At 43.9% G+C, this 19,333-nt stretch overlaps 1 protein-coding gene across 1 annotated transcript in view; it reads right to left on the bottom strand.

The window, feature by feature from the left end:
- Window positions 1-4,971: 4,971 nt before the first annotated feature.
- The window catches only part of tusc3 (tumor suppressor candidate 3), a 44,666-nt gene continuing 30,304 nt past the window's right edge, over window positions 4,972-19,333 (bottom strand). The window contains exons 7-10 of the mRNA XM_037472698.2: window positions 14,976-15,039; window positions 12,661-12,735; window positions 7,275-7,365; window positions 4,972-5,202 (exon numbers count right to left, since the gene is read on the bottom strand). Coding sequence (XP_037328595.1) covers window positions 5,187-5,202; window positions 7,275-7,365; window positions 12,661-12,735; window positions 14,976-15,039 — 246 coding nt within the window. The 3' untranslated portion in view covers window positions 4,972-5,186. The remainder of the gene's footprint in view (window positions 5,203-7,274; window positions 7,366-12,660; window positions 12,736-14,975; window positions 15,040-19,333) is intronic.

The following is a 19,333-nucleotide window of genomic DNA, read 5'->3' as shown; positions in this document are numbered from 1 at the left end:
TTGTTTGTGAGAGAAAATCAGCCAGCGGCCCCCCAGCAGGACGGCCACCATCCGATCGGGGGTGGGGGGGGGGGGGGGGGGGGGGAAAGCGTTTGTTTGTGTTTGGGGAGGTGGAGGATGCGCGATCAGGTCTGTTTGGTTTCTTAAATCAATGTGTTAATTAGCCACACTTATTTCATTCATTAGGGCCTGATGGTGATTTGAGATGAGTTTGGAGTGTTGTCTCCTTCAGAATGCTCAAAGGGGAAGCAGGAGGAGGAGGGAGGAAGAGTGACAATGACTCCGTATTAAAGAGTGCACCCCATCTGTGTTCAGCGAGGCTCTGTGGTCATTACCTGCATTCGGGGGGATTACATGAAGCCGTGCAGCAGCCTGACAAGTTGCAAAGGTCGTCATTGTAACCCGGTGTGACGGTAGGAGTCCGTACTTTTACCTGGTTGCATGTGCGTTACTAAGTGCAAGTTGTTTCAACAATTCAAACAAAGGGAAACCCTGTCGACACACAGCATAATTAAAAGCTGTAAAAGTCATATTTGGCAAAGATGAGAAGAAAATGCAAATGGTGTTTTGGCTGGTGAGCTTGCGTAACAACCTTGTTTATCCGCCGACTGTCTCCCTGCATCTCACAGACACATCGCATCAGGTCCGAGGGTACTCGTTGCCATGGAGACCGCGTGGTGGTGGTGGTGGTGGCGGCGGCGGTTCAGAGTGGAAGCCCTCGACTGACAGCCGCTCTTCAGGCCTGTGGGAGAGAGCACCTTTCACCGGTTCAGGAGTGAAGGAGCAGCTGGTGCAGGGTGGCAGCAGCGAATCAAGAGAACGACACGCTTGCAAACTCCGGTGTCTTTAAACCAGATGGGCTTCATGCGTAGTGGGAAGGGTGCAACATTTGGAATATCAAATTAAAAGGCCTGCAAAAAGAAAACTGTTTACCTCGGGCTACGGCACGTAATTGAATTATTTCCAATACACTTAAGCTTTTAATTAAATTGGCACAGTTGAGAATTATTTTCTACAACTGCATGCCAGACAATTCAATAGCAACATTCAACACACTCACCGAGTTGCAGCTCGTTAAAAGTCAAACATGCACACTAGCCGCCAGCTCTCCTCCTGCTTGTTTGGACTCCCCTCAGCGCCGGCTGCCATTTCTTTGCATATCTAACGCGCCAAAACTCTCAGACAACATGTACATATTTCCCATTTAACATGCTTCTTTCTTCACCTGTTCCCATCCAAGCAGATATCATAGAATGCAATAGCTTTGTTATTTAACCAGGTATTGTAAACGGATGTTCTCAGCAGGGGTGAGGTTATGAGTTTCAAGCATTCACATACTCTGCAACGTAAAAGCACCTGTACCTTCTATTTCACACCCACAGGTACAGTTGCAGATCATTTCTAAAGACTTTTTTTCTCACTGTTTGTGAATATGTATTTTTCAGAAACGGTACGTGGTGGATGGAGCTTCTTGCACTTCTCAAGCGCCACGGCATTCACGCAGTGTTATCAGTAAACGGATCTTTTTTTGTCCACGCCCTTTCTGTTCCCTTAACGTGCTCTGCATCCCCCCCCCCCCCCCCTCTCCCTCTCCAGTCATGCTGCTGTGACTGCTGTAAATCTTAGTTATTACCTTTCAGGGCGCACAGCGGCTTATCTGCGGGCTGGATCGTGGTGATTGTCGCTGGGCTCGGGGGGGCTGGGGGGGGGGGGGGGGTGGAATCATGGAAATGCTTTGCTGAATTATCCTTCCTGCAATGAGTTTCCTGAAGTACCCTCTCTCATCAGCGGCGTGATTATTGAACGGAAGTTGTAGACGGCTTTGTCCGGCCCTGGAAAATGTTTCGCAGATTGGTTCAAATAAAAGCAGATGAGTTTTCGAGCACACAAGAGGAATGGTGTTGTGCACGGCACGGTGCCCTCGTGAGTTACCTCAAAGCCTCGCCAGCAGCACGGTGGTTTACGACTAATATTTTGACCCAAAGTATATATGACTTAATTGCATGCAACATTGATTAAAAGTGTTGATTGGGAGTTCATTACGGCATTAAAAAAAAACAAAAAACGTGAAAGAGGATCATCAACCATCAAAATGGCGTAGACGTAATGTAAGTGGCGTTGGATGGGCCGGCCCTTATGGCTCTGCATCGTGTTGTGTCCACAAGAGGGCCCTTTAGAGGACACTCCACACCCCTGCATTACCTTTTTAGAATATCAAGGGAAGCCGTAGGTGCACAGCGTCACGCCGGACGAGCTCCCTCGAGGTGCCTTACGTCACATTTCCTTTCACGTCGTGCTCCCCGAAGACGGCAGCCCGTAGAGAAGCCCGCTTCCATCTTACATCACGCTTTTCCTCTAAAATCACACGTACACAACTAATAAAAACAACCCTGCATGCTCTTGTGGACACATGCACACACTTTGATTCACAAGCACGAGGGCACGCACACACGCGCACACACACACACACACACACACACAGGCGCATACAGACAATGATGCAACAAAACAGCAACAACCCAGGCAGCGCTGTGATGCTATTGTAGCTGAGCAGTGGGCCCCTGGGGGAAAGTGTTTGCCGAGCGCAGATGAGAGGGAGATTTGGTCCACGGCGAGGTGGCCTCGTGACCCCGAACACGGTTCTCTCCTTGGTAGGCAGGACCGGAACATCAGACCCTGCAGGCGAATCAGACCCAGACGTCTGCAGGTTGCAGCACAACCGCCGAGAAGCACCGCACCAGTGGATGGGAGTCATTCACGATGAGCCATGAGAAATCAAGTTGGAAAGGCTGAATGGGAGTTTTCAAAGGTTTCATTATAAGGTGACGGAGTCGGAGCATTTGCCAAGGTTGCTAAATGCCCAAACGCACACGCCGACATATACCGCAGATTACCGGGATGAAGATGAAGTGAATCAGCGCTGAGGCGCCGCAAAGCGACTTCAGCGCCAATACTAAGAGCAGAACTGAGATGCGAGAATATAAGCAACAGCAAAGAGCCAAAGAGGAAAGAAGCCTTTGTGAGTCGGGGGCTTGTAACTCAGGCCGAGGACGAGAAGTTTTTCAACCTGATTACAGACACGACAAAGAGGTTCCAGCAGAAGTTGTGTCTGTAAATACGTCCACGATGACCCCCGCAAATGCCAAATGTGCTTTTTAAAATAGTTTTTTCCTCAGATAGAAGCATGGAAATAAACATTAACATTTACTAAAGAGTAACAACTTGACACGCTGTACTAAAGTATTTTTCAAAGGTTATTCCTCCTATGAATGTATTCCACTGTTTTTACGCAAGCCGATTTACTATTATGTAAGCCGGCTGATGGGGGGGGGGGGGGGACAGGAAATGCATTTTTTACACCCAAATTGTAAAAAGTGTATCATAGATTTTTAACCCCAAACACGAGTTGTTGAAATCCTCTAAGCATTGAGTCATGACATTGCAAAGCTTTTAGAAAACGCTAAGCGCCATAGTTCCTTACCGTGTAAGAAAATACTCTTCCTTCCTATCTGGCCACACACAAACACACGGGGGGGTCGGGCACAGGTTATCATAATGCAACTTGAAAGCTATTAACCAACTAAAAAGGGTAAACCTAATTGTTGTGACAACGTGTCTATTTCAAAGCTTTTTGAAGCAGTGTAGAGATGATTATTTATGTCATTATGTCTGCTGTACTACAGCTGTCCTCTATTTAATACACTAATCGATTCTGCTTTATTTTGCAATACTTATCCCCCCCTGAAGGTGCCATTAGTTCAGCTTGCTTCCTCCACACCATAAAGGTCAACAGTTCAGGGGGAATAGATCGGGATGATGCAACACAGCTCGGCCCCTGTGCACTGAATAAAATCTTACCCGGGGCCAGTCGATAAACTCAAGTTGCTTATTGCTGTGACTTGTAGAAAGTTTGTTATTTACATAAGGGCAGATGGTTGTGTTGCAATCATCACCTCTCATCCCTCACTCATGCCGTTATACTTTCAGTAACACTAGCAGGAAAGTGAGTTCTTTGCAACGTGGCGTTCCAGCAGGTGACCCTAGAAGGCGACAGCCATCCGAGGCAACGATATTAGGTGCGTTCGGCGAATCCGCTTCGAGTGTTCAGCTCCCCCAGCGGCTCGGGCTTTGCTGAGCTTGCGCACAACGGGTCGGCCGTCCGACTGTTAAGTAAAGACAAGAAAGGGATGTCTGAGAGGGAATGTTTTTATTACAATTGCCCAAAACTGGTCTTTGTGCGGCATGCACCATTCCTCTGTCTACACACGCGTGGAAGGGTTACATAAATGGTTTCAATGCTCCAGCCCACTCACCGCTTAAGCCGGCAGTCCACAAGTGAAACAATTAGAAATGTATGTATTCTCAAAGTGACCTCTGCTCCTCACATTCAGCGAGGAAAGTTACAGCACTCGCATCCGGCCTTCTACAAAACTCCTGTGCTACTCTCTTGCATTAGATTTAAGACATAAGAGAAGTTAATGTTCACGTGAACGCAAAGCTCCCGCTCTACGGTCTCGTTATTAAGTCCAAAGGGTGTGAATAAGCATTCTCAGAGAGAAAGGCAGAGACCTGCGTTACCTTGATTGGATCACTGTTAGTCATATTTTTAGACTCATCAACCCCAAAAACGGGTCCAACCGTGAAACCCGAGTCTGACTGAGCTCCAAACCTGCAGGAGGAATTCACCAGCTGGGGTTCAGCATCTTTGAAAGCTGGATTAACGTTGTCCCCGTTAGAGACAGCGGCGTGAGAAGCACGTTGGAGGAGATTTTACACTGTGCGTTTCCTACTAACTACTGAATAAAATCACGTCTGCCTCTGGGTTCAAGTGACGCCATGTGAACCATGATCCTACCTCCCTTTAAATGAAATACAGCACATGGGTCTAAAACAGCACAGTCACAGGTATTTCTAACCACACAGAATATCTAATCATCAAAAGGGGGCCTTAGAAAAATGAGAAGATACAGAAACATGCCAAACACTTTTATTTTCCAGTGTAGGAAGGAATAATTTATTCTCTATTCAACTAGCAGTTTGGGATAAGAATCGATTAAAAAAAAAAAACACACACAAAAAGAAAGCCCACCGTGCACGCTACACTCAATGTTCAAGTGTCTTGTTTACTTCTTGTGACCTCACATCGCTTTGTTGCTGTCCACATCCATCCTCTTCTGTCTTTTTTGTCACTTAATAAGGAAGCTGAGAAACAGAAGGGGATTAAAGGGAGCGGGAGAGAGAGAGAGACGAGAGAGAAACAAAGAAAATGGCAGTGAGGGAAGACCACAGCGGATAAAACCAGTCTGAGAAGGTACCGATTGCCTCCTCGTTGCGCTTTGTTTTTCTTTATTAGGTCAAACTGTTTCTATGTTTTATATTAAACGACAAACACTACTGGCCCTGATCTGCAGTAATTGATCATGCATCAACCATTTCTTCTATATTCTGCCTTTTGTAGGATTAAATTGAACAATGCACAGCAGGGAATGACATACTTCTTCTCAGGAAACAGACTTTCAAATTAGGAAAATAATCGAGAACTTGGCACCTGTCAATTAGAACATCAACAGAACTAAAAAACTTTCCGTGATAGTCGCTAGGCAACACCCATCGGACGTGGAGCCCCGCCACAGAGCCGGCACAATGCGCCGGCCACAGACCCCCCCCCCCCCCCGCGAGTAATCGTGCCCCTGACCCCACCAATCCCACTGCAGATCCACAGGGTGAGTTAACAGCCGCTCCAGAAGGGACGGACTGGACACAGACTGGGAGGACACGCAGAGTGTTTTCCGTCACACATTAAATGGGTTTTATGTAGCGGGCGACCTTTAGCTCCAAGTGGGACCAAATTGCTGCTGTTCTAGCTCACTAAGCCCCGAAGGGCTCGAGTGTCCAAACACATTCACTGTACCTACAGGAAAAAACAAAAAGACAACCGTGGCATTCCGTGGATCCTAGTCAGCAGGTTAAGGACCGACAACTTTTGTGTGGACGCATTGGGTCTTTTGTAATGTAAATTCCTGCTGAAGGTTCCGCCGGCGGAGAAAGAACCTTGGCGCCGTGGGTTGTCCATTTTGAAGGGAGTGTTTCCAATCGACACAGCTGTCTTATGGGATCAATGGAATAATGGGAATGGATGGATCCTGCGGTGGCCTGGATTTTATCACTGTGTCTGCAATAACTTTGTAGCGATTTTATGTAGGGCTGTCAAAAATAGCCGCGTTAACGGCGTTAATTAGCTGTTTGTTGTTAATTACGTCAATTTTTTTGACGCATTTCACGCATGCGCAGTGTGACAAATTATTCAGGTCCGGAAAGAACCTCTTCTTCTAGGGAATGCACTTCATCCTATACAACACATTACTGCCACCTGCAGGCATATGTCAGGCCGTCAGGTTCAGCAAGTTGTTTGCGCCAGAGACCCGCTCCCCCCCCCCCCCCCCCCCCCCCCCCCCCCGTTCTCGCGCAGCAGAACAGAGAAGAAGAAAAGCTCCGCCCAGCAGAGCAAGAGCAGCGCTGTTCTGAACATGCGGAGGAAGAGAAACCAATGCGATCTAAATCCTCCCAGGTATGGGGATATTTCACACTGAAATGGGGGTGGTAGCGGATTTCTTTGCAGCGCCAGTCGTTCTAATCGCCGCGCTCGACTTCAAGGTGTAACCTTTATTATTGTTCGGTCTGAAACGGCGCGCCCAGTGACGGGTGGTGCAGCAATATTGTTGTTCGGGTGGAAATCGGGAGAAAGGTCGGTCCGGGAGATTTTCGGGGGGGCTTTGATACATCGGGAGGGTTGACATGTCTGGTCATGTCTGTCATCGCAGGAGCACAAACTCGCAGCAGAGTGGGATAAACTGCAGAGGCTCGAGACCCTTCTAGAGCCATGCAGGGAAATCAGTCTAACTTATCAAATAACATTGATTTGATTATTTTCTGGAATGAATTAAAAAATCAAATATCAATAACATATATTTATGTAAAAAATAATAATTATGATAATAATAATGATAATTATGTATCTGTGTCCTGTTATTTATCTTTAGTATGCATTTCAGAAAGAAAAAATGGTTAGGATTCAGGTGTGATTAATCATGATTAATCCACTGAAAATTCTGATTAATTTGATTAAAATTTTAATCATTTGACACCCCTAATTTTATGTCAACTTCAGGGATTTTAAGATTCATTGTGTATTGTGTTTGAATAACTGTTGAGTAAGTTGGATGAATCTTGCCTTAGTGTCTGTACACTGATGACGTTACAGTTGCTATAGTTACCTGTAGGGGTATCCATGGTACTTGGACCGGAAAATGGAAAGCAGGAAGCTGAAGAAAAACACCACGAGGCCAAGGCCAACCAGGCAGATGACTGGGAAGACACACACACACGTCATGTCATTAAGTTAGAAATCTATAAAACATTTCTAACATATAAGCTGTTACATTTGAGGCTTTTGAGTTTCCATATTTTCCAAACTTTAAAAAAATACTGTAAATACCGTGCGCATAATAATTATTGCACAATGACCCGATTCCCGGCTCAAGGCAAACATTTAAATCAGTTCACGCACTTTATAATTGATGCAACTTCCTGTTTGATCTTTGTTCAGGGTTTAGCCGTGGTACCCACTTAAAGCATCACACAAACACACACGTAAACACTAACACAGACCTACATACACACAATGACAAGAATATGAATATTTGACATCAGCTATAATGCTGATGGAAATGACCTGTGAAACATTACTCTGGCTTTTAATCATGCCAAAACAAATAATTACTTTATTTAGATAATCCACTACATGTATGTATGTGCAACTGCATCCATCAACCCTGCTGTGCTGCAGGAAATTGTGTTTACAATCATCTTGTTTCCTCAGTGGCTATTCTAAGCGAAACATACACAAGCATGATCTTTAATCTTCAGAGGACGTCTGAGTGTCTGCGTGTGTGGGTGTTTGAGTGTGTGCACACACACACACACACACACACACACACACACACACACACCCTCATGTAGCAGCTAATCCTCGAGAGGGACTGTGTTAAATTAAACTGTCACCAGTGTCTGATATTGTTAATCAGGGATTAGGATGAGGACCTCTCCTGGAGACTAAACAGTGAGATATGTGCTCCTTCTCGCTGTGTGTGTGTGTGTGTGTGTGTGTGAGAACAAAAGATTTGGCTTGGAAGTCCATCACAGATTTTCAGTTTAAATTTGCATCTCTGCTTGTAAGACTACATTTGCTGTCCCTGATCACAGTCGATTCCCCACATGACTGTTTTACTTCCTTTCTCTCACTTCTTATGCAACTTTATGACTTTAACACAAACGCACATCATGGACCTCAGCGGCTGTATTGTGCCGTTTGTTTGTCAGCAGTGGATGTTACATCCAAGTTCTAATGCATCTAAAGGCTCCACTATTCAGGAGGCTCCCTCAGCATATCGGCGCATGAGTGCACACTTCCTTCTCTTCCTATTCTTGTGAGGATCAAAAGCCCCTCAGCCAAGCGGCTAAATAGTTAAAAATCTCCTTCGAATTACATTTCTTGAGGGGGTAGAGGGGGGGCCGACCTGGGGTTAAAGAGAGGTGACACTGATGACTTATTTAAGAAAATATCCTGACAAGTATTGTAGGAGAAACCTGGTGTGTGCATGTGTGTGACATTTAAGTCCCTTTAATGTGAGCACTGCGTATTTAGAGTGCGTCTCCTGGGAGAGCCCCCCCCGGGTCCCCCCCCCCCCACACACGCCCCCTGCCCCCCCCCCCCCCCGGGCCGCGCAACATCCACACACGTGCCCGCGAGGACGCGAGCGAGGGGACATCGGTGTGTATCTTCATTAGCTGGAGCGGGAAGTATTTCCCGTAGCTCATCAGTTATGACTGAGGTATCCTAGTAGGCTTCCATGATGACACTCGGATACACACGCGCGCTCAGCATGCTAATGAAAGTAATTTATGACCTCTGCCAAATGACAAGTTGCTTAAGCTGAATGATTTCCCTCAGTGACGAAGGTGGAAATCCGTCTTTTGACTGTGTGCTTTGGATCAATTCAAATCGTGAAATGTCGGCATGGCAGGGATAAATGCACTTTTCCTCGCCAATAAACATTATGGGTTAAGCCTACCTTATTAGAAGGACAAATATAAATAGATATTAGGACGCTAAATGGTTCTTTGTTTAGCAACTGGCTTCAAGAGACTCTGGAGACGACCACCCACTAATTTTTTCATTATCGTTACGGCACGCTGCGACAGAAGAGCCAGCTGCCTCTAAGGCCAAACTACACCATTACAAGCAAACCACGGCTTCAGGAGAAATGCCTAATGGACTCATCTTGGACGACCCCCGCCCCTTTGGCTCACCCTGTTAGAATAAAACAAAAGGAAGAAATGTACCGTTTGGCCAAGCAGAAGCTAGCGTTACTAGCGCTCCAGTTGATTTCTTCATACAGCAGTATTTGTTCCACAGGCCCTTCTCACTTCTTCCTGACTTCCATTCCTCCTTCCCGTTGCCTGCTCCTTCTATTCACTTTCCCCATCCTTGAGTCCATCACAGCCCCCCCCCCCCCCCCCCCCCCCCATCCACTGACAGAACATAGGCAGTGATTTTGCGACTCCATTTACTAGTTCAGTGATTGCTGAGAAGCCAAGTGTTCACTGTCATTTCTTGGACAGATGCCCATGGAAGCGGCAGATAACTTCCTGTAGCTGCCATCAGCAGTGCGGCAGCTACTGTACATGCCACGGATTTAAACACCCACATTCAGTAGATTAAACTACAATTCAATTCTAATCCTCTCTGTTACTGACAGCCGACTACTGCTTCATAAAGCACTCATTTCATTCATGTGTCCTCATGTGCTCGTGTCACCTCATTGACAGCGTTGTGTGGGATTTACAACCGTTTATTTGACTCAGGATCCTGTCGGGATATTTGGCGATATTATGAAGCAATTATACACTCGCTGAGCAGTAAATGTGATCTGTGTGGCGTCTTTTCTTAATGGTGTTTAAGGTTGCAGGTAGAAGTCACACAAAAGGGGCTGAATTAAAGTAGCTCATGCAAAACAAGTTCAACACATTCCCAAGGCTGGATGAGGAAGGAATGACGGGGCAAGTGAAAGAGAAGGAGGCGACGGAGCAAACACGAGAGTTCTCTTTGACGGACACTCGACACGTCGGCCTCACGCAGGTGAGAAGCATGCGAGCGCTTCTGCACGCACGTCGAGGTATCCGTTCCGTTTGGTTTTATTTTTCGGCCTGATACTGAGAAACAAGCCCGCAGGTTGTTATGAAGTAATTATCTTTTTAATTGCCCTGCTTTAACATCTCAAGGAGAATTCTTGGTTAAAGTAGAACAAAAAGTTTATGATCTTGCCTTCAGATTTGTGCGAGTGTGTGTGTGTGTGTGTGTGAGTGTGCATGGGTTTGTGGACTCACAGATGCATTGAAAGGCTTCTGGATTTTCTTTTTTATCACGACCACTCTAATTAAAATTCACTTGTGTGTAACACGGTCTCTCTGTTTGAGATAATTATCAGTACGGACCATCTAATATCTAAAACCCCGTCTCATAATGTAGAGATTATACAGAATCTGTGCTTGGGCGGCGAAGAAAAACCGTTGATATGAAGAACACCAAAGCCATTAGTGCGGTTAAATGTGTCGAATTCACACATTTGTATGTCCTCTTCTTACATAAAACGACAGCACACGTCAACGTCAGTCATCTTCAAGCCGCTTATCCTTCGTAGAAATACAAATCCACCTCTAACATTGCATCACGCTGGACTAACTATGCCCGTGCAAGGGGGTCCGGTTACATACAAAAGAGCAGAAAACGATGGCTGCCAAAGTCCTCTGCTGCACTGCGCAGTGTAGTAACAGTCAAAGAAATAAGCACTTCATGGTTCAGCTGAAGAGCATCCTAAGTCTAAGCCATGGATTTAGGAACCTCTTTCCAATAATATGAAGAAGACTTATAAAATGTGAGGTATGACTCATATTTGAGGCATTGATTTCAGATTGGGCTAACAGTGCCTTTGAGTTATCTGTGAATGGTCAGTGACTGCATTGTTGGATGCAAATCAGATGTTGTGAATGAGATATTTGTGATATCTACTAACTAATCTAATAACTATTTTGATCATCAGAGCAACACGGAAGGATTTCAGTCAGTTTGAGAGTGTTCAAAAACAGCATTAGAATTAATTTATCACTTATGCCACATAAACGTGCCACTGTGGTTGTGTATTCGGTGGCAGTCGTATTTATAGAACTGCTCAAGCTAATTGACAGCTATGCAAATGCACTTCATACTAATGAAGTTACTGCCGTGATGGTTTGTGTAAACGTATACGAGTGTGTGTGAGAATACGTGTGCAATGTTATTTTCCTGTAAATCAAGAATGGAAGGAAATAAAATGATAATGAAGTCGCAGAGTGCGAGTCCGATCTCAAAGGGGAGGAAGGGTCTCAGTACAGACGAGATACTGAGAGGGAGTGTCGTTCCTCCGAGGTCCACGCCACAGTCGGACGATGCCCCCCTTCCTAACGGGTCAACCAGGCCAAACCGTGAACAGCAGCCAGGAGAATTCCAGGTCAATATTTGGACTTGTGGTTTATTTTTGAACTATGTGTGTGTTTTTTTTAATCTAGTCTTTTAAAATGTTGCCTTGTGTTTTTCTTGGGTTTGTCCCTTGAGTTGTGGAGAACATGTTTGAACGAGCAAAAGACATCGCCGGACCCCATCAATGATACCTTCATGCTTATTACAGCTATTGAGATCTTTTAAAGGGCTTTCATATTGATTTCACCAGTAACATAGAAAGTAACATTTCATTGTCACACATCAGAACACTCGCAGGGGTTCCCTTTTAGAAAGAAATGAATAGTTACACATCCTTTATCGTGGTATGCCATTTTTGGAGCAGAGGTCAAAAAACAGCCTCAGAGTGAAACAGGTTCCTCCATTAAATAGCAAGCTGATGTTTTTTCTACCCGACAAATGTGTCAGAAACTGGCCACGCTTGATAGCAGTAAATTGCAAGAGAACGTCTGCAAACCAATTTTCACACTTAGTGGAAGCACCACCTACTGGAAACCATCAAGGAAATTGATGGTTTTGAAATGTATTTTGCACTTTGACTGAACGAGGCTTGGTTCTTGTCATTTTTATGTTTGTTAGTGGAAATACAAAATATGCCTTTCCAGCTTTGAAATCTTTTAAAAACTTTAATGGTGCCATACATTTTAAATTGAATAGTATTTGAATTCAAATATATTCCTTTAATTCAACATTAATTCCATAATATCACATTCAGTTTTTCATTAATAGCGTCATGAGAAGAACAAAAGAGATTAATCACGATCTATCATATAAGGTTATTTTTGACAAATAGATGACAATAGAATTAGAAGAATGAATGCTTTACAGTATGTGTGATTATTATAAGATATAAGTCAACCACTCAAACACCAGTGCTACCTCTTGAAACATTGATGTTAATGCATACAAATCCACAATGGGTTAAATCACCTACCTGTTAGTTATAAGGTGGTAATAACATCAATGACACACACACACACACACACACACTGAGAATTGAGAATTGCTTCACTCACAACATAAGGAAGGTAAAAAGAAGTACTCACTTCTCCTCTTGCCAACATCTCCCTTGGAGGTGGCAGCCTCATTTAGCAGCACCATCCCCATGGTGATTGCAGCATCTGGGACAAGGTTGTCAAGGAAACAGCTCACTTGCATACCGGAGCGGGAGAAGCTGGAAGTAGACACTGACCCAGGAAGAAGTGCTGGACATACATATGCACTTAGAGATACAAGTTTATCTCAACGGTTTGGAAACAATTATGTGAAACCCAAAATAAAGAAATCACATTCGATACAATAAAAACTTTTCAATTAAAGCTAGGAACCATCATGTTCATTAAACTATGAATCAACTCTACCAGACCTTTGGCTCTTAGTGTTTTCCCCTGTTAGGTTGGACTAGCTTGGTTTAGATATTTCATCGTACCAAACACAGAAGTATTTAGCTATTGTTTAAACTATAGAAACCTTTGAAAGTGTGATGAAAGCCCGATGTGTTCAGTGTTCAGACTTTTTGCAAACACTCCTTCTCTTACAGAAGCGAGCGGTTATCAACACTTCATCGCCTTTCTCTACAATCACTGCAAAGCACAGCCTCAGGTGGCTTATAATTACAGGTTCCTCTCTTTAGCGCGCGCTGCATACCAATCAGGACGGAAGAAAACCTAAAGGGGAGCACAAACAAAGGCCGCCACATGGGGAGATGCAGAGAGGTAAAAACACCTCAAGCACGGGATGACATGTGAAAGACATGACGTGCTGCTGTGACACAAACACAAGAGCTGTTCCCCCACATGCAAGTGAACCGTGGAAGGCGTCAGACGGGGCGGTGGCATCATTTATGACATTAAATGGATACGTATCAGTGTATGGAGTCATTTTGAAGGGAGCTATTTTAGTTCCGCCACCTGTAGTTATTTTATCTGTCATAATGCAATCCAATCACTACATCCACACGCCTCACCACACCCCGAGAGGCTGCTTGATATTAAAGTCGGACTGGAATATTCATGATTGCTTGTGTGCACGTGACCAAAACAATACGATTTAAAAGCTTTGAGTTTTCCTTGTTACCAAAATTCCAACCAATTGCTTCCATTCCACTTCATTGAAACTAATCCAAGTTAGAGACATCATCAAAATACCAAATTACCACAAATAAAAAAGGATGTGTACGTAATTATATCCTAGTTTGTTAAAAACAAATGACACCAATGCCCAAGAAATCATTTAGTTATATTCTGCTTTTAAGCTAAAATTGATGTTCTTACATTGATACATTTGTCCAAGACAGACAGCTTATTTTGAGACATTAACAACCGCGGGTTTTAACAAGGTTTATCAGGTGACTTTATCATATCCATAAATAATATGTTGTCATGTGAGCTGGTAACATGTATTATTTGGTTATTTGACGTAAACGTTATCCGAGTTTGAATACTTCCACTGTGAAGACATTTAAATGAAAATAGTACTTTAACTTTATGGCAAGAGGCTGATAGGAACATGTTCTTGAGTGTCTTCACCTAATCAGTACCTCGGTTTTCAGCCTCAACTGTGATCACGTACGATACAATTCAACGAGCCTGTCCCATCGGATTATTGTGAAACATTCATTAGATCATTTCAATAAGGGGGGGGGGGGGGGGGGTTTATGTTAGCAATACTCAAGTGTACTTGTCAGAACGAGAGGAATACATTTACCTGCTTCCGTTTCATCCTAAAATGACATAGATATGCAACTTCAAGTGGTGCTTTATAATGTGTGCGTGCGTCTGTATATTCCTATTTACAAGGATTATACAGGGTTACATCCATAGGGAAACTGCATCCAAGACAGCCCTAAAATGTGTTTAAACAACCTGCACAGACACCAGGTGTGAATGTGTGTTTCATTTAGATGTTATCAGGTGGGCCAAAAAGAAATAAAAAAATAAAACCGCGTTAGCGTGGACAAACAAATACTGCTCCGGAGCAGGTGCGACCTTGGACCTGCTATTTCCCACGGGGGACAAACACAGCGCCTAGGAATGAACGGTATCATTACCCACACAGACACACAAAAGCAGCAGTGAGAGAACGCACGGGGACACAGGCAGACAGAGAAGAAGACAAACCGAGAACGAAAACATTCATCCTGCCGTTGGAGCGCACACGCACACGCACACACACACACACACACACACACACACACAATACAAACGAGGACAATCTCCGGTATTTGTGGGGTACGTTTGTCCAGCAGGCAGTCTCCCTATAGGGAATGCACACGGATGACAAAGCAATCGTAGACACATATCTCAGACACATATCAGGCGGCCCTCCTAGCTGTTCCAGCAAGGCATTGGTGAAAGGATACTCAGAAGAAGGATGATGTGAGACTCGGCCACAAACTGAGCCTGGCTGCTGCCGTGAATGTAACTCTGGGGAGGAGAGAAAGAGAGACGGGCATATTGGATTAACGGTGTTCACTTCAATTGAAAAAAGGTCACAGTAGGTTACACCCTTTGTGAAACAATCCAATAAAAGGAAACGTAGAGTCGAGTTAGGCCAGGTGGAGAACGGTATTGTGCAGTGGGCAACGTCTAATAGGAATGTAGGAAACAGTGAGGAGGGAAAGGGATTAGGAAAATGTTAAGGAAAGAGCAACATGCACTTCTAGTGACTCATCAACGTGGCCTAAAACATTGCCCTCACTGGACTTGGTTGTAGCCAAAACAACGTCCCGTTGCTGGGATCTTTTTTGCTTTGTCGTATATACTAAAGATCCGGAGGGGCCACTACTTTTTCCCCTCCAAGGACACGTCGTATATTCAGCGCCGCAAGTCTCTCATGTGCTCGCGTGTTTGTGAGAGTTTAATGTTTGACGGAACCACATGTGTTTTTCCGCTGATGCTTCAACACCTCACTCGTGTTGCAAAGAGTTTCCCTCTGAAGTACGCAGGTGAGGTAGAGGTGCCGTCTAACAGCAGCGTGGCTTCAAAGGAAGACAAAAGAGACCTCATGACTTCTGCTTTTTTAAGACTAATAGCGTGAAACAGATGTCTGTTCATATGCAGTCATATTTACAGGTATTTATTGGGCCATTTTTGATCGGTTGTTAAGTAATATGAGCCAAACTGAGGGTGGACACCGAGGAAGCAAAAAGTGGAGGAAGTAAGGAGGAGAGTGGAGTGCTGCGTATGGGGTCAACCATTATTTTTAAGCCTGTGAAGGGAAACGGGCCACAAGAAAAAAAAAAAAAGTGCTCACAGACAGAAACAACATATTTTATTTTGTACTTTCCAACGTCCTTTAAAGTCTTTTCAGTCCTAAGAACCAACATATTCAGTTATATTTAGCACCTTTATCACTGTGTTTCCAACACAGTATCTCACCTATTTCTATTTACTACTCCATAGCTCTTTCTGATAATTGTAATAACATTTAGAAGCGGGGATGGTCGTCACTACCGGTCTGCGAGCCAGAATCACCTCGAGGTTAATGGCTTTTTGGAAAGGGAGCTCATTTTAGTCACAGCTACTTCTTTTGAGAGTTGAAAACTTGGAAAGGATTCAAAATAGAATTTAATATTCAGGTGCACTTTGGAGGGGGGGGGGGGGGGGGGGCTTCAATTTAGTCTTCTTAAATCTTTACATCAGCCCTCGATATTCGACTTCGATAATGTAAATATAATCCAACCGGTGCGACGCGTCGTGTCGACCTGTCCATTTGCGGTGTATGGATCTGCAACCATTGGCTCAACCTTTTGAGGAAAGTCTCACACACGCACACACACACACACATCGGCTGAAGCTCAAACCCTGCTCGAACCAGACGTCAACGGCCCCATTTAACTGGCACCCGTTTGTGTGCGATGGGAGAAAAGTAGAGCGACAGACAAAGCGGGACAGAGCGGAAGTCTTGTGGAAACGAGATAAATATGGGGGCGAGAGGAAGGAAGTCGTTGGGTGTGTTTCACATTGTTGAATCCCTGCAGAGTGTCAGCGTCTAGGTTTACGGGCACATCGAGGGCCTGTTTTTCCACTTGACTGCCCCAGTGTTCATTTCTTTCCCTATCAGACAGGACTAAGGACGGAGAGATGAATAGAAGATGACAAAGGAGGCGGGGGTAAAGGGTGGACGGCTTATTCTTGCTTCGGTGGAGATAAACAGAGAATTTGTGCACTTGAAAGCAGACATAAGGATGACAAAGGAACAGATCCCTTTGTCTTCAACACAAAACTGTTGCTCTGCTTTATGGGGACTTTGAATCGTTATCAGCCCGCTTTCATTATTGACTGGCAAACCAAGGCTCCTGTAGTGACACCATGAAAAAAAAACTTTTGTTTCCTTTTGCGTTGGACTTTTCTGAAGTTGTTCAGAGAGCTTTTTGCATTCGTCGCCACGACATGAAAAAAACGAAAGTACAACTGCACGTGTTGCTTGAAGCGCCTTCAATACATCACAAAGGTAAGCAATCCGAGGTTTTTAGTTCACAATGTCGCTGCTGATCAAATTCAAGTCCCTTATGGCACATGAATCCAACCGTCTGCTATGTGTACGCACGGAGAGGATTATTCAAGCTTAGATCCATGAACTATAAATAACAGCATGAGCAGATACGTTACATTTTATTTGATGTCGCTGATCAAGAGATTTTGATGGAAAGCCTGAATGTGTTTAGTCAATTGGCGACTACAGATCGATTTTTCTTCAAGAACCCAGAGGGACCCTTGTAATGGTCTACAGGGTTACAAGTTCTCTGGAGCCAATTTAGATTTTAGTTTTTATTAGGGCTGTCAATAGATAAAAAATAAGTAAAGACTAATTAAGCGCACATTTTGAAATGAATTAATTGTGAAGTTTCGGTCTAACTGACCGCAGCATGCGGGATTAAACATTTTATTGCGTTAAGTTCACATAAAAAGTGTGCAGTGTGATAAAAGTTCATCTGCTGTGGAAAATGCAGGTAGAACAATATACGCTGACAATTCCATTTTCTAATGCAGCAATTACATGGAATCCATTTTTGTACAGCGAGCAGAATTGAGTACACTTCTGGATTACAGTCTGGAAACAAGACAACCCGTCTCGTTTAACACGGGCAATCTTTTGCTGCGTCATCACCATTTAAATCAAGCCACGAGTAAATGATTCAGTAGAGCAGAGGAGAAGGCTACTCCGCTGCAACCCAAAAATCCTGCATTGAAAAGATACTTTTGCATGAACACCAACGTACTACCATCAAAAGGACCAACCACTAAAAGCACCACATTAAAAGCAAATATAATCTTTGTAAAAACATAGAACTGCTTCAGAATTCTTTTCGTTGCTTGAATCGAACAAACATAACTTCAGACTATTTTTACAAGACCCTTTCTACGTGTAATACAAACGGTAGCTGCAGAGAGGAGGTGCGAGTACCAGCCGTGCTGGGGGCATAAAAGATTCCTCAACCCATGGCCAGGCACTTCCAATTAATCTGATGGATTAGAATGCAGGAGCTCTATTCATTAGTGTGATGCGCTGAGAGTGTGTGTGTGTGTGTGCTTTGGAGACTATTTAGGGGGAATTTGTCTTTGTGAAAAGGTGCGTGCTCATAAGAAAGTTGTAAGACATCACGGTGGTCTGGAGGTAAAAGCAGCCACGGCTTGTTAAGCTCATGCGGAGAGGAATGGAAGCTAACGTCATGGTCCCACAGGTTCCCCACACAGACCAACGTAGACACTTGAGAAGAGCCGGTGTGGTCTTTGATATGGGCGTTGGGGCTAAATAAAGTCACAGCTTTATGTGTTCCTTACTCACTTAAGTTGACATTGAGCAGAATGCAGATGTTGTGTCTTTTGAACTCTCACTACTAATGTGTCCCCGTTTTCAACACAGAATGCAGACATATTTCTTTCCATTTTTAAACGGCCTCACTAAGGCTCACCTTCATAAATTCAGGCAAATTCATGCTGTGGAGCTGTCTTGTACAACTTTAATTTTCTACCACTCCACTTAATCTGATGGATTAGTGTTTTAAAGAGACCCATGTCTTTGAATAAGAATTAGAACACCAAGTATATTGTCTATAAAAAAAAACAAAAGAAAATGAAGGTCCTTTAAAACCAAAAGCTAAATATAAAGTGTTCTCTTCATCAATTCAAGTGTGCAGGTATATACTCTGTATAATATATAGCCATAACCTTAAGGTATGTTCAAGGCATTAATGGAAATAGTTAGCATTCTACTCTTTTTATTCAACACACCCTTGGGGAAAATACATAGAATGCACTGAATAACTTAATACAAAAATTCTATCAAAATGCAAAATCACTCATGAGATTATTTCTCCAGAGGGTGTCAAGAAAATAAATGGTAAAAGGTTAGCTCAATCAAAAGTCTAAATATCAACGTTACAACTAAAATATGTCCAGACCTTTAGCAAAAACCTGCCCTCAGGATAATTGACTGTAGTATGTGTTTCATTAGTATGCCCCAAGTTCAAGAACTCTGCTTATTTCCTTTCCAATACAAGAACAAATATGTGAACGGCACTGGTTGTGTTCATGCACACATTTGAATACATTGACATTAAAAACCTTTGTTTATACAAGACCTGCATGAAACAGACCATTTGTCAGACTTTGAAGCGAATTAAGTGTCCGCACCGATGCAGGCGCGTAATGAGCATTTATATGTACACATGCACACACACACACAGAGAGGAAGGCCATGGGCAGCGGACTTATT

The sequence above is a fragment of the Pungitius pungitius genome, chromosome 9, assembly GCF_949316345.1.
Source record: "Pungitius pungitius chromosome 9, fPunPun2.1, whole genome shotgun sequence".
Classification (NCBI taxonomy): domain Eukaryota; kingdom Metazoa; phylum Chordata; class Actinopteri; order Perciformes; family Gasterosteidae; genus Pungitius; species Pungitius pungitius.
Note: the sequence above shows the minus strand (reverse complement) of the source record. Positions and strands in the feature narration are given on the sequence as shown.